This window comes from Dromiciops gliroides, chromosome 1 (assembly GCF_019393635.1).
Source record: "Dromiciops gliroides isolate mDroGli1 chromosome 1, mDroGli1.pri, whole genome shotgun sequence".
Taxonomy (NCBI): domain Eukaryota; kingdom Metazoa; phylum Chordata; class Mammalia; order Microbiotheria; family Microbiotheriidae; genus Dromiciops; species Dromiciops gliroides.
The window spans coordinates 429,633,248-429,648,356 of record NC_057861.1 but is presented as its reverse complement, the minus strand read 5'-3'; the positions used below and the strand labels follow the sequence as shown (position 1 = coordinate 429,648,356).

Here is a 15,109-nt window from a genome sequence, read left to right as displayed (position 1 = left end):
ATGGGAATGTTTCTTTTAAACTTTATGATATTTTCTTTTTAAAAATTACTAGCTTCATTTAGATGAAGATTACCTCTCCCACCCCACCCCAGCTTTGCCCAGTATCGATTTTATTAACATCAGTTTATTGTGCTGAGTCTAGAAATGATTCATTAATGAAAATCGTAGAGCTTAAAACGAAGGGTCTAGGTTTTTTGGGGTTTTTTTTAAGCCTTAAATTATATCTAAACCATCCTGGACAGATGGATATTTGTTAATTTAAACTCACCAAAGAGGACACTAAATAGTACAGTCCCTCTAGTCGTCAGTCCACATTTCTCTTTTAGTAGTTTTGTAATTCATTAAAATTTTTTAAATCAACCTACAGATTTTCACTAGCACTATTCAGTTTCTTAATAAGCCACAGTATAATAATGCAGTAAGTTATATTCAGATTGTATGAATTCCCCAGCCTCACTTGATCTTCAAATGTTGATCCATTTCATTTTGAACCTAATAACTTGGCCTGCCTAATCTAAAACCTTCCTTGCTGAAAGCCCATTCTTTTATTTCTTTGTATAAATGTAGAGCAGAAAGTCATTCCTTTTTTATATATTTGAATAGGAAAATAATTTTGAATCATATGTTGTTATTGTTTATGAAATCCAACTGCACAGATTTTTAAAATTTTTTTGAGCGAGGCAGTTGGGGTTAAGTGACTTGCTCAGGGTCACGCAGCTAGTAAGTGTTAAGTGTCTGAGGCTGGATTTGAACTCAGGTTCTCCTGACTCCAGGACTGGTGCTCAATCCACTGTGCCACCTAGCTGCCCCCAAATGCACAGATTTTATTCTCTAAGCTAAGAGCCCTTAACCTTTTGGGGTGTCATGCACTCCTTTTTCCAGCCTGGTGAAGTCTGTGGACCAAATCTTAGAATATTTTTAATGCACTAAATAAAATACATAGGACTACAAAGGAAACTTAACTGTATTGAAATACAATTATCAAAATATTTTTTAAGAAAAAGAATAACCCACCAAGTTCACAGAACCCAGGTTAAGAATCCTTGCAGAGGGGCAGCTAGATGGCGCAGTGGATAGAGCACCGGCCCTGGAGTCAGGAGTACCTGAGTTCAAATCCGGCCTCAGACACTTAACAGTTACTAGCTGTGTGACCCTGGGCAAGTCACTTAACCCCAATTGCCTCACTTAAAAAAAAAAACCAAAACAAGAATTCTTGCAGGTTTGTCCTCTTAATTGTTGGTATCCTCATGTGGAACATAAAATTTTCCATAACTATTGAAGTGTGTTAGCCACTTTAGTCGTAGCCTAATTTTAGCAGGGCTCCTCCAGGTTTTTCATGCATTGATTGGTCGGTCCTTACAAATGAAATTGTAAGACAGCCCCTAATTATTGGTTCATTTAGCAATCACATCATTCTAGATGGAGAGGCCCAGCTTTAGATTGAGGATGAAGCAATATCACTGATATCCTTAGAATTCTATCCTGACATCTTCTCAAGATTACAACCCTTAGATTACGCAACACTGACCTTGTGATAGAACAGTAGGAGGTAATGTTTTGTTAATTGGAAGTAAATATGAATATAACAAATAATTGAGTTAAAAGAATTTTTTTTTTCGGAGCCTAATACATTATGTACTTGTTCTTATTTACACAAACAAATCATAGCCACTAACCCATGAACCAAGTTTTAATTTCAAGGAGAAAAGAGTTTTCAAAGGGACTGTACTTGGTTAAAAAATTCCATTAAGAAAAATGAAAGAATTTGTACATTGATGCAGGAAAGCAAAAACTGCTATGATACAGAATAGACATTCAGTTGGTTCGATTTATATAAGATATCCCTTGAGCTAAAGTTGTTTGTTTTCATTATTCTAAGTGTTTGTCAGTTCAGTTTGTGCCAGAAATTGTTAACATTTAGTAAAATGTTACCCACTTGACTGTTGTAAAAGGAATGTCCTAATATATCCTTCCCTATAGGAAGCAGAATGGTCTGAGCCACTGGCTGCTTTAAAACATTTCTGTTGCTTCATCAGCTTTAGTTCAGTTAGTGCCTTTAGTTTAGCACATTTTGAAGATTTGTCATTTTCGATCCTTCAGGGCAAGGGTGCCCAAGTGAATTTTCTATCCCTAAGGCAGTGCTCCCCTGTGGCATGTTCATTGGCAAGCCACTAAAATGGCTTTATTTAGCTTTATCCTCCAATATGGCAGTTAACCTTGACTTGGAAATTCTAATTTGGTCTTGATCACTACTGTCTACTACATAATGATTCCATCTGTGTTTGAATAGTCACAAAACCAGTATGACCAAATAGATCTCCATTGTCTGAAACTTGATATTTAAGGTTTTGGTAGGTCTGTGGCTCAACATTGTAACCATTGACGGAACATAGTGTTAGCAACCTCTTCAGCCTATAACCTTTGCCAAATTTTTTTCCTGCTCAATCTAATCCCTAAATTGAAATCCCAATGTCCCAGGTTCCAAACAGACTGGAAAAAAATAAGAAAAGGCCACCCATTACTTTGTTACTTTTACTGTTTGGCCTTAGGCTCTTGTTACCATTCCTACAATGCCAAGTTTTTGGCATCTTCCACTCTTCTTTTTTTTTTTTTTAAGTGAGGCAAATGGGGTTAAGGGACTTGCCCAGGGTCACACAGCTAGTAAGTATTAAGTGTCTGAGGCCGGATTTGAGCTCAGGTACTCCTGAATCCAGGGCTGGGCCGGTGCTCTATCCACTGTGCCATCCAGCTGCCCCTTCCACTCTTCTTAATATGGGGCTGGTGGGGAGGAAGGGATTGGGTCCAGACCTATGTGAGGAAGACATCCTTAGTTCCTGGCAACCTCCAGGTCCCCTGGTGGATTTTGTTTTTCCAATTTGAAAGGCAGATTTGTAATCAGTGGAATGACACCTCCTTGAGAGTGGGGCCTTAGCATTCATGTAGTCAATGACTGAGTGTTTTGTTTGATTGAATTACGTGAATGAACTTGACGTGTTAATGATGTCATTTATGTCATTCCTTTCTAGTCATTGCATTTCTTTGGGATGGCAGAGTCAGTGACCACTTTTGGTGACAAGGAAACTAGGCTCAGCATTTAGACGACTTGCCCAAGTGGCAAAGTCAGCATTAGAAATCATGTTCTCTTACTCTCATAGTGACAGTTATTGACACTAGGATTTCCCACCATTATACTGAAACTCAGTTGAAAACTGAGTTTATCTCTTCCAGCAAACTCGTTCTTCTTCCTAATAATTCATTTTTGGTCTATACTGCAACTTTTCTTTCATCCTATTGTTAGAACAGTTAGGTCATCTTTGGACCCTCCCCTCTTCTTTATCTCTTTTCTTCATTCAATCACCAAATCTTATCTGCTTCATAAACATGTCACACCCTTTTCTCTCATTTTCCTCTGATGTTTCTAGTCCAGGCTTATGTTGTTCATTTTTTTTTCCCAGTCATATCCAGCTTTTTGTGACTTCATCTGGGATTTTCATTTCTTTCTCCAGCTCATTTTACAGATGAACAAACTGAGGCAACCAGGTTAAGTGTCTTGCCCAGGGTCACACAGCTAATAAGTGTCTGAGGCTGTGTTTAAACCCATGAAGATGTCTTCCTAATTTCAAGCTCAGTGCTCTGTCCACCACACCACCGAGCTGCTCTTGCTGTATACTACCACTATATTATTTCCATTTCATTTGCTGGTTACTTGATTAGTTCAATCAATCTGGAAGGAACTACTCTTGGTCATGGAGATGAACTTTGAGTAATTCCTATGTTCATTGTTCATTCAAAAAACCTATTAGGTGTTAGGCACAATTCACTTAATGCTGTGGGCAGGTACAAACATGAGTAAGATATGCTCTATGCCCTTAAACAGCTTAAAGTCAAATCAGCAGGCCTAAAACATCCTGTAACTAATGGCTTTCCATCATCTTTTTGACCTGTTGTGTCAAGAAATCCTTCAGCTCAATGCATTCCTCCTTGCCTCCATTTTCCCTTTTCTGTGGAGGTGGGCAAATGATCAGTGTCTTTCTAGCAGGAACTACTCAAAGCACTATCTTTAGATTAAACTTGCCAAACTGCCCTGGTAAAGGGGAAGAGGAAGTTGTGAGGAAAAGGATAGAGGGAACAGCTTTCCCCCTTCTCTTTCTCTGGGCAGCAATCTTGTGATGCAGGCACAATGACTAAGCTGTTAGCAGCCTTTGCAATGAAGACAGGGAGAGGGGGCAGAAAATGTATTTGGAGGATTCAAGACTTTATTAAGACTTGAAAGATGAACTGACTTTTCCATCAGGGACATATGATCCCTAGTAATGTCCACATAAGTAAATGAATTGTGTATATAGAATTGAAATACTATAGCAAGGAATCTGACTGTTATTATTATTATTTTTTTAGTGAGGCAATTGGGGTTAAGTGACTTGCCCAGGGTCACACAGCTAGTAAGTGTTAAGTGTCTGAGGCTGGATTTGAACTCAGGTTCTCCGGACTCCAAGGCTGGTGCTCTATCCACTGCGCCACCTAGCTGCCCCTTATGCTGACTCTGTTAAGGAAAAACTCTAAAGTTGGCTATGAAGTGTTCTGTCACCCATTGTAGAATTATTATTGTGCAGTCTGAAAAACCTTGAAAAGCTTTAGTAGCAGCAAATTGGCCTCATCTCTCTTCCTGCTTCCTAATCATTCTAAACAGTGAATTATTTTGGCTTGAGCCACAAACAGATGCTGGGTAAAATAAGGCCAGAGGGAGGGAGGGAAGGAGGGAGACAGAGAGAGAGAAAGAAGAGAAGAGAAGAGAAGAGAAGAGAAGAGAAGAGAAGAGAAGAGAAGAGAAGAGAAGAGAAGGGAGGGAGGGAGGGAGGGAGGAGGAAAGGAAGGGGGGGAGAGAGGAGTTTTCAGCTTCTAATGGAATTGATGTGAGTAGGAAGAACATTGCAGATGAGCAAAAACAGTTTGGGAAGTCAGCATATATTTATAGTCACATATGTGTAATATATATTTATAGTCCCACATATTATATAATATATATTTATAGTCACATATGTAAATTATTCATTTTAAAGCTATTATCAATATAGAAATGTCAGAGTTTAGACAGATTGGGATGCCTCATGATTTCAGATAAGTAGTTGCCAGCTGTGTCGCAGCTAGATGGTTTAATGGATAGAGCAATGAGTGTCAGGAAAACATGGGTTCAAATTCAGCCTCAGACACTAGCTGTGTGACCCTGGGCAAGTCACTTAATTTGTTGCTGAAAAAGGAAATGGCAAGCCAGTCCAATATCTTTGCCAAGAAAACCCCATGGACAGTATTGGTGGGCTGTGGTCCATGGAGTCATGAAGAGTGGGACATGACAATACATCAAAACTTAAGGTTGAGTGTTGAGAAGTAGGATAAAGTATCTTTGATGTGCCCAGTTTTTGGTCAGAGGCAAATTTCCCAAGCATCACATCTGACTTCTAGTCAAGAAACAGCTAGAAAAACTGAGGCGTTCATCTAGGCAACTGGACCACAAAGCCTAGTTTTATCAGAAGGACCCAGATAATGATGTGTGTAGTATTTGTTTGGTCCTATCCATTTGCATAATCATTCCCAAGTCTAACTGATTGCTATTGAAAAGACAGAGACAGAGAGTGGTAAGGGGAAAGGAGTAAGCATTTATGTACCTACTGCCATGTGCCAGGCACTGTGCCAAGACCTGATAGAGGAAAGGGGGCAGGAGAGAGACTGAGGAGACAGGAAGGTATAAGGGAAAGAGGACTGGAACAGAAGTCGAGACCTGGGTTCACATGATCACCTGAGTTCGAATCCTGATCTGTAAAAATGAGGAAAATAATCCTTGCATGATCTCCCTCAGATGGTGGTTTTGTGATATCAGATATCATACATGAAAGGTTTTAAAAAATTTTATAACGTGCTATCTGTGGAAGCCTCCGAAGAAGACAAGATGCCAAATGATACCCCTGACTCCCATAGACCTCAGGGGAGGACAAGGAATACTCCTTCGTAGTAACGTGTCACAAACTGTCCTATGGTACTTGACAAGACAAGCCAAGTCACATTAGTTACTAAAAGAGGAGTTAGTGACAGTACTGAAGTCTGGGTAGGAACTATGGTGGCAAAGAGCTTCCTTTCAAAGTGTGAACGGCTTTGTACGATTGGCTTGGATGTTCTGGGGTAAAGTATCAGTCAACTTACCATTTCCCAATTATGGTGAGAGTTTATATATGGTATTTCTTTACCAGATATGCTGTGTGTACAACACACACACACACACACACACACACACACACACACACACACACACTGTGGGCTGTGGCTGGTGGATCACTTGAGATCAGGAATTCTGAGTTGTAGTCTACTGGGTGTCTGCACTGTCATGATTAGGATGAATGGCAGAATCGGGGAACCAGGTTGCCTAAAAGTGGGCGGAGGAAGACCCCCACCCCCTTTCCCTGCAGAACAGGTCAGAAATGGAGGTCAGGACTTCCCCTCTACCCTTCAAAACAAAAAGAAAAAATGTTTTTGCATCCAGTACTGCAGCTTTACTTTCTGGATTAATCCTCTACTTAAATTTTCTATCCACCCCCCCCCCATCCCCAACCATTAACTTTGAGACTCTTCTCAACAGATGTTTTACATCTTGATCTTTAAATATATGGAGCATTACCCGTAAATAGACATTTTAGCCCATTTGGAAACTTTTTATTTTCCTATCAAAAGCTCCATGAAATTAGTATAAAGTATATGTACAGTGTTTTGTTTTGTTTTTTAATCAAGATGCTACCCACAGCAGTCAAATTAATATTCTCAGGCACAATCAGAATGAGTTTATAAAGACAAGTTTAATTCAGAACTTTTGGGGGTGGGAAAGAAGGTAAATACATGTGCACAGGAACCTAGGCAATGCTAGAAAAACAACATGTTAGTTGAGAACACAATAGGAGTACCACAAATGATCACTGGCTCAAACTAAGTCCATCAGCACAGTTTTCTTTCTATTTGGCTCAAGTGGCTGTTGCGTACCATATGGCACCAAAGTCATCCTTCACCACCACCCCTCCCTCCCAGGATGCTTCAGGCCAATGGGTAGTTTCACCACAATCTCAAAAGAAAACATAGTCTTGCCTTCCATCCCTTTCACCTTACAGAGTCATCACTCCTAAATATAAATGTGTAACTAAAGGCCTAGGAGTTTTACAAAATTCCATTCACTGTAATTACACAAAAATGCCTGTACTAGCAAGCAAGACTGGCGTGGCCAAGATGAGATGGTGTGAAAACAGCCTTGAAGCAGTGGTCATTTCAAATTAAAGGCTAGCAAAAAAATTGGGCCCGGGCTCTCAGGTTTAACTTTCAAAAAAAATAAAATAAAAAAGTCTAGTGATTTTATAGGTTGAGATCAAACTGACACCAATGATCAGTTTCTTACCATTTTCTCTCTATGGTTTTTATAGCACATTCAAATTTTCATAGATTTACAAGGCTAAAGCCTAAATTCTTAGCTCTCCTTTGCTTTGAACACAATGATTCCCCCCTCCCCCCTCCCGACCCTTTTCCAACTCCCCTCCAGTTTTCAAAAACAAAACATATGCCTTTGTTATTGCACATCTCTCACAGACTTGTGTATATATATACATGTATATGTATATCTGTGCATATACATACATCTATACATGCACACACATATATTTTTTAAATATGCTACACTTCAAAAGAAGGACTATGGCACTTTACCGAGTACATGTTCAACAAAAGATTATCAAACCACAGATTGAAAATGATTAAAAAATATCCCCCCACCCCAAGTCAATGTTACACTGTTAACACACAGGTTTAAAGAATCCACAGAACCATTGGCAAACATTTCAGGAGACTCATAGTTCACTCAGCATCATTGTGACACCTTACAAATTTGCCTGAAGTGGAGACTTAGGCAAAATAAATAGGACTTTTCTGGTGCAATAGTCTAAGCACATTACATTTTCAATGCTATAACATGAGATGGTCAGCTGAAATGTATTAGAAATATTGCAACTATCTTTCTTCTTTTTTATATACCTGCTAGAAAAATGGAAGAATTGAGAAATTAGCATTTAATATCTGCATTTCTTCCCTGCATAATCTCCATCTTGAGTGGTTTTTAAAGAGCTAATCAGAATAACCTGAGTCCAAGCCAACACAATTTTAGGAAGTTTGGGTAGAAGGGATACAGGGTGGTGGATGAATGGATGCTGGTTTATCTCCACTTGAGTCGAGCTATCAAGGCCTACTTTGCTACCCTTTACCCACCAAGTAGATTTCCTTCCTGTGATACGGTCAGTTTCAGTGGTTTCATTTTCTTGGTAATTTGTAAGAAAATCCTGCAAGGTCCAACTAATGGAATGAAAATTAAAATTTTGGCTCTGGACACACAAATGTTTACATCTTTACTTGTAACTGATGGAAGAGAATACCTTAGGGATAGCAGCATACTTAGAGCCAAGACAACAGCTACACAAATGAAGGCAATGATGCTATGATGTAAAGAGAGGGGACTTTTTGGTTCTTGAAGTTATTTAAACCTATAGAAATTAGCTGGGGCAGCTAGGTGGCGCAGTGGATAGGGCACCAGCCCTGGATTCAGGAGGACCTGAGTTCAACTGTGACCTCAGACACTTAACAATTACTAGCTGTGTGACCCTGGGCAAGTCACTTAACCCCAACTGCCTCACCAAAACAAAAAAAGAAATTAGCTGGAGATTGAGATTGTCTTGAGGATGGGAATGAAGAGCAAAAAAATGGGTGTGGGAACATTTTGTTGATGAATCAAGAAAAGACCTTTGCCTAATGAATAAAACTGCTATACTTTGCCCTAAAAGTGATATCTGAACAAACAATGAAGCTGGGTTATGTACCTACATAGAAACTTTAAGGTCAGAGCATTAATACAAGATTGGACCCCTGTTCTACCTAGAGTCTTTTTTTTAACCCTAGGATTATTATATGTGACAACAGATGCAGTTAAAGATTTCAAGCTGTTTGTATAAACAACAGAAACAAGAAAGAGAATCCACTCTTCAAAAAAAGAGCTGGACCACCAAGTTTTAATACCTGCCTCTCTTCATCGGAGTCACAGGGTTTACAATCTACTGACTTTGGTAAAAGTGGGAATTAGTGGTTAGAATAGAAGACCTGAATATTCTTCCTTTCTCAGCTTCAGAGCTGATTTCTATGCCTTAGCTCATGGTGGTCTCTGGAGTTAGTTAGGTCAGGTTAACCTGCAGCCAAGGGTTAGGTGCTCCCGGCTTTATGGCAGGAGTGTGTGCTCACAAGCCATTGCAATCACCAGGTGAAAGGCAAGAGCCCATAGTGATTACAGAGCTTTTAAAGTGGGCTGCTTGAGAAAAAGCTGAGAAAGCTCAAGTTTTGGAGCACTTCTAAAGGTTCAAAAGATTTAGATCTCAGGCAGCTGGCTCAATCCTCTGGCCCTCAGCTGAGCCTGGAAACTTGCTGAGGATAGACTGGAAGAGGAAGAGCGGAGGGTGATGTTACAGGAAAGAAACCTTCACAGAACTCCTTTCCACCTAAAATTAGAATTACTTAAGATGAAACGTGCAAATTTATCCTCTTTCCTGTGAGGCCTCACAGATTGGACAGAGGTCCTAAAACTAGAGGCACAGTGTTTTAGCAGCTTAGTGCTAGAACAAAATGTGGAAGAACCCCCCCCCCCAAAAAAAGGGCCTTCCTCTATTTTCAGGGTACTATGACATCTTTTTAATTATTCTTGTACCTCACTCCAATGATCTTTGCATCGCCATCTTTTTTGGTGATTAGAAAACAATACCACTTGGTAATTTTGCATATTCACTTGATTTATTAAAGTGATCATCATTTTTTACTTGATTCATTACATGTTGAGTCTCTTCCCTGCCTTGACTTTTGATCAATTATTTTTGGGAGCTCTTGATTAAAATAATCATAGATCTAGAGCTGGAAAGGCCTTTAGAAGCCATCTACTCTAATTCCCCCAGTTTGCAGATGAGAAAACTGATCTCCACCATCAGTTGGGTGTGACTTGTCCAAGGTCACACAGGTAACTTGACTCAAGAGCCAATGCTCTCATATCCCCGTTTAATATTTACCACTTATTATCCACTACATTCTGGTGAAGATCATCTCTGCAATTAGAAATTCTCAGACCATTATGGTCCTTGTACTCCAAGCAGTTTGTGCCTAGTAGAATGGAAGGTCCATCTGATCAAGGACAGTTTTCTTTTTGGACTTTGTGCCTGGCACACAATAGCAGCTTTTAATGCTTATTAAATTGAATTGATAAACTAGGCTAGAGCTTCAAGAACCAAGGGTCACCTTCACACCATAAAGAGGAGCTGGAGTAGGAATACCTATCCCGCAAGAAAATCATAAATACATGAATTGGGTTTACGGAGCAGAATGGAAAAAAAAATTCTACTAGCAAACCACTAGGGTTACACTTGTTTCCTGCCAAGTCAATGCTTGAGGAGCTGAAAGGTTATAAGAAGGCAAAAATAAGGACACGTCTCTGTTGGTACCTTTGAAGGCTTCCTTGGGATTTAGCAGTAAATTTGATTTCACTGATATATATATATTTTAGATTCTGAAACAGTAGAAAAAGTTAACAGCATCAACTAGTTTTACAAAAATCCTTTTTTCCCTAAAGTATGGATGCCCAGATTTGGCCAATTCATGAACACAAAGGAGCATAAATGAAGACTTCATGGCTGTAAACCAGGGACTATAGTTTCAGGAGTATGATGAATAGGACTTAAAAATTAAAGTTCAGAACGGCAATCAAAATGACAAAGCTGTGAACATAGGTGTGTTTTCTGATCCCCAAGGCACTTTCCAAGGTTGGCAGAACTTTTCCCAAGACAGGAAGGAGTCTTCCCGAGTTTGTCCGTGTACCCCGCACATACAGGGGGCATCCGTAGGGTGTTTTCAGATTCACCAACTCTCAAAAACTATGACTTCTGGGGAAGCATTACTTCATTATAGGCATTCCATCTTCTTTAAGTCTGTCCTCCAGGAGAGTTTCTATGCCTAGAAAAACTAGTCATATGACTAGCTGTCCCCCCTTTTTTTTCCTGTCAAGAAAAATGTCAGTTGTGGTAACTGTTGCTGCTGGATTTGGAAATACAGCTGACGGCAACATGGTGAACAAACAGTGGGAAAATGTCTCGCCACAAATGCTGAGAATTTGGCAGGGCTTTTTAGCCTGGGACATCGGGCTCTGGAATGAGGAAAGAGAATGACCTGCCCTCTGGCAGTTGAATGAAGCCAAGTCCTAACACCAGGAGAAAAACACATGATCTGCATTTGAACTTGAAACTGGGACAGTCTCAGGACTCCTTGGGCCCTGCCAGGCTAGCCTGGTTGACTCTGTTCAGGAAGGAAAAACACCATCTCTAATTTTAAAGGTAGCCAACCACCTAAACCCTACTCTGACACTTACTCTAGATGTGGAGGTGACCCCGCGTTCTTTCTCTGAGATTAAGCCATGACAGGTCCTACAAAGCTGAAAAGGCTTCTGATGGAGGCCTGGAGACAGATTTTGTGTTTGTTGGTTGTTCAATGAGCAGCCTAGCTGGATCTAGAAAGGCACCTGACCTAAAGGCTGGACACTTGGGGGGTGTGGGAGGTGATCTTATTTTGGCCATGGACACTCGCTAATACTACAACCTGAAGTGTAAAGATGGCTCTGTGTCTTTGGAGAGAATGGCCAACAGGAATGAAACTGGGAGCCTTCAAGGTGTTGAAAAGATTAAAGATGTCAACTTATTAGCATTGGACTATATGTAACATTTTCATCTTTACCCAGTTTTTACAATCCCGGACTGACTTTTGGTCCACCTAAGGTTGTGGGGGGTGGGGATGGGGGCTTACAAAGGGCTGCAACCCCAAGGTCAATATCACCTTCAGTCTTTCCCCATGGTTACCCAAGGAGGGCAAGTGCCTTGACCCAGTAACAATATCCTGCTTCCCCTTTAAGATCTGTGGGGTTTTTTTCCCTGCAGGGATTGAGTATAGCTTCATTAACACCCAGAAAAGTGTTAACAGGCAGTTAACTGTATTTGCAGTCATTCTAGACAAGTCCCTCCTCCCCAAATACTCATTCTGATGGGTGTTCTTTGTACGAGGGTCCTAAACCTGTGGTAGAAGAAGGTCTCAAGGCACAGTGAGGAGAACCCCTTTGACACCCCCAACCTGGTTTCCTGTCTTACTTATCCTGTCCAGAATAAAGAATGCTGGCTTTGTTACTTGGAATCATCCTTCAGGGGATCTGGGGAAGATGCAATCTAACAATGACAGCATTTGTCAGCTATGTAACATGGTTTATATGCTATTTACATGCTTCTAAACTCCCTCCCCGACCTTGCCCCATCGGCGGCTTGTATCCAGCTTCTCTGATATGCACTGTTTCTTCCTGCTGCTTCCTCAGAGACCCAGGAGAATGAAGGTCCCTGACGACACACAGGTGGTCACAATCAGTGGAAACAGGAAAGCGGATCCCTTTCCAAAGTTAGTTAGGAAAGAACAGGCTCTGATCTCTCTCAAATTAAAGGAGGCAGATCAGGTTTTTCCCTTCTTCAATTTCTTCTTGTACTTTGTCACTGGACGTGGCGATCTCGGCTTGTGCTGAGAAGACTGCACAGATGAACGTCAGGACAGTACCGCCAATGGCTGTGTAGAAGGCCCAGCCTAATGAGCATTCTCCTAGTTTATAGGCAGAAGCATAATGTCCACAGTAGTTTATTGCCTTCTGGGAACCCCAACCAGCAGGGTAGAGTATCAAACCTAGGATAAGGAACAGACCTAAAGGAAGAAAAAAAGAAAACAAAAAACGAGAATAAGGTGAGGTGCTGACGAGGGAACAGAAGGTTTATCAGAGCTATAGAAACATTATCATTCAAGTGTTCTTAACAATGATGGCGCCTGCTCTGGACAACCACAGAGTGGCCTTACAATTGATGGTGTCCTTTCTGCAGCAGACAGCTGGAGAACAGGTTGTTGGTTTTGAGCAGCTACCAGAGGCCCGGCATGGTCTAGATCAATTCCCTTCCATTATGACTGGAATGTTGCTTGGCTACACCATCAGGAGGGGACCCAGGGCTACTGTTACAGGGCTCCCCTTGAGAAAAACATACCAACACAGAAGATGGAAGTTGAAAGGGATTTCTGGGGACTTAAGTGGTCTCCTTATAACTTCAGGGAACCCATGAAGATCAGTTTACCAGCTTTCGGCACAACACTCTTAATTACCCAAACAAGAGAGAAACACGTCTGTAGCACAGTGTGGTGAAAGGCAGAGGGTGCCGGACTTGCAGTCATGAAGCCTTAGGTTCAGAATTTATTTTGGACCTTTGCATTACATCTTAGGATCATCAGCTTATTCATTTGTTCAATAAACATTTATTAAGTGCCTCCTACATGCCAGGCACTGGTGCTGTCAGGGGATACAAAAGAGGCAAAAGACAGTCCCTGAGGCAGCTAGATGGTGCAGTGGATAGAGCACCGGCCCTGGAGTCAGGAGTACCCGAGTTTAAATCCAGCCTCAGACACTTAACACTTACTAGCTGTGTGACCCTGGGCAAGTCACTTAACCCCCATTGCCTCACTTACAAAAACAAAAACAAAAACAAAAAAAACAGTCCCTGCCTTCAAGGAGCTTATGATCTAATGGGGGAAGACAATATGCAAACAAATATATACAAAGTAAGCTACCTACAGATAAATAGGAAATAATTAACAGAGTGGAGGCACTTGGGAAGGCTTCCTGCAGAAGGCGGCACTTCAAAGGAAGTCCAGTATTCAGAGACTTTATTGTATTTAGACCTGGAAGAGATCTTAGAGGCTACTGAATCCAACTAATCAGCCAGCTTAGGCAAGTCAGGCACAGAAAGGGTTAGGGACTTGCCCAAGGTCACACAGTTAGTAATTATCTGAGGGAGGATTTTAATTCAGGTCTTTCCAACTCCAAGCCTAGGAATATCCACCATGCCACCCACTCACTGGCTATGGGACTCTGGTCAGGTCATAAACCTCTTTGAGTTTCAGTCTTCAAATTTGTAAAATGAAAGGGTTGGACCACAAGGCATCTAAAGTCCCCTGGACATCGAAATTGCTGATCTCAGGTTTACAAAGGATTTTGTTCACAATAACTCAGTGAGGCTGGTAGTGCAAGTGCAGATAACCCCATTTTATGGATGAGGAAAGTAAGGCTCAGCAAGCTGAAGTAACTAGATTCCAGGCCCCTTAGAATTTCTCTGCCTCAAGTCCACTTCTCTAGGGACATCCATTAATGACTGCAAGTCAGTTTTCTGACAGATTTCTGCATCATTTGCCTACACAATAAAAAACAAATTGCAGACTTCATGTGGTGCTGGGTGCCTGTACTGAACAGAGCATAAAGTATGGCTTTGTGTTAGGAAGATGAGAGAGAAACTCTTGTTTTCATCCCGCTGAGCCTACCAGCCATGACCACAGAATAAACACCCATCTCTCCTAGTCATCATTTTGACTGTTCATTGTACAAACTAAATCATTACTGAGGAACTTTTTCCCCCTGGCAGCTTCAAAGATACAGAACAAGTCCCAGATATCAGCTGAGTAGCATTTTTTTAAGGTGGGAAAAGGGAAGGAAATAAGCACTTATATAGCACCTATTATGTGACAAGCACTAATGCTAAGCACTTTTAGAAATGATTTTAATTTTAATTTATGAGATCAAACAAGTATTTCTATAACATAGTATTAATAAAACAGATGATTGCACACGAAACTACAAATCTATCATGTACAACTTGCTATTCCTTTTTTTTTTACATATAAGGTATTTTATTTTTTCTGTTACATGTAAAGATAGTTCTCAACTTTTGTTTATACAAGCTTTACAATTTCAGATTTTTCTTCCTCCCTCCCCTCCCTCCCCTAGACAGCAGGTAATCTGATATAGGTTATATCTATATATCTATACACATATACATATAGATATATATCTATACACACATATATATACACACATAATAACATTAATCCTATTTCTGCATTAATCCTGTTATAAGAGAAAAAATCAGAGCAGTGATGCAAAACC

At 40.6% G+C, this 15,109-nt stretch overlaps 1 protein-coding gene across 7 annotated transcripts in view; it reads right to left on the bottom strand.

Moving 5' to 3' along the window:
- Nucleotides 1-7,304: 7,304 nt before the first annotated feature.
- LHFPL2 (LHFPL tetraspan subfamily member 2) overlaps nucleotides 7,305-15,109 on the bottom strand; it is a 254,259-nt gene continuing 246,454 nt past the window's right edge. For all 7 annotated transcript variants that reach the window (XM_043978580.1, XM_043978577.1, XM_043978576.1 and 4 more), the window contains one exon: nucleotides 7,305-12,831. In XM_043978580.1, the coding sequence (XP_043834515.1) occupies nucleotides 12,575-12,831 (257 nt within the window). In that variant the 3' untranslated portion in view covers nucleotides 7,305-12,574. The remainder of the gene's footprint in view (nucleotides 12,832-15,109) is intronic.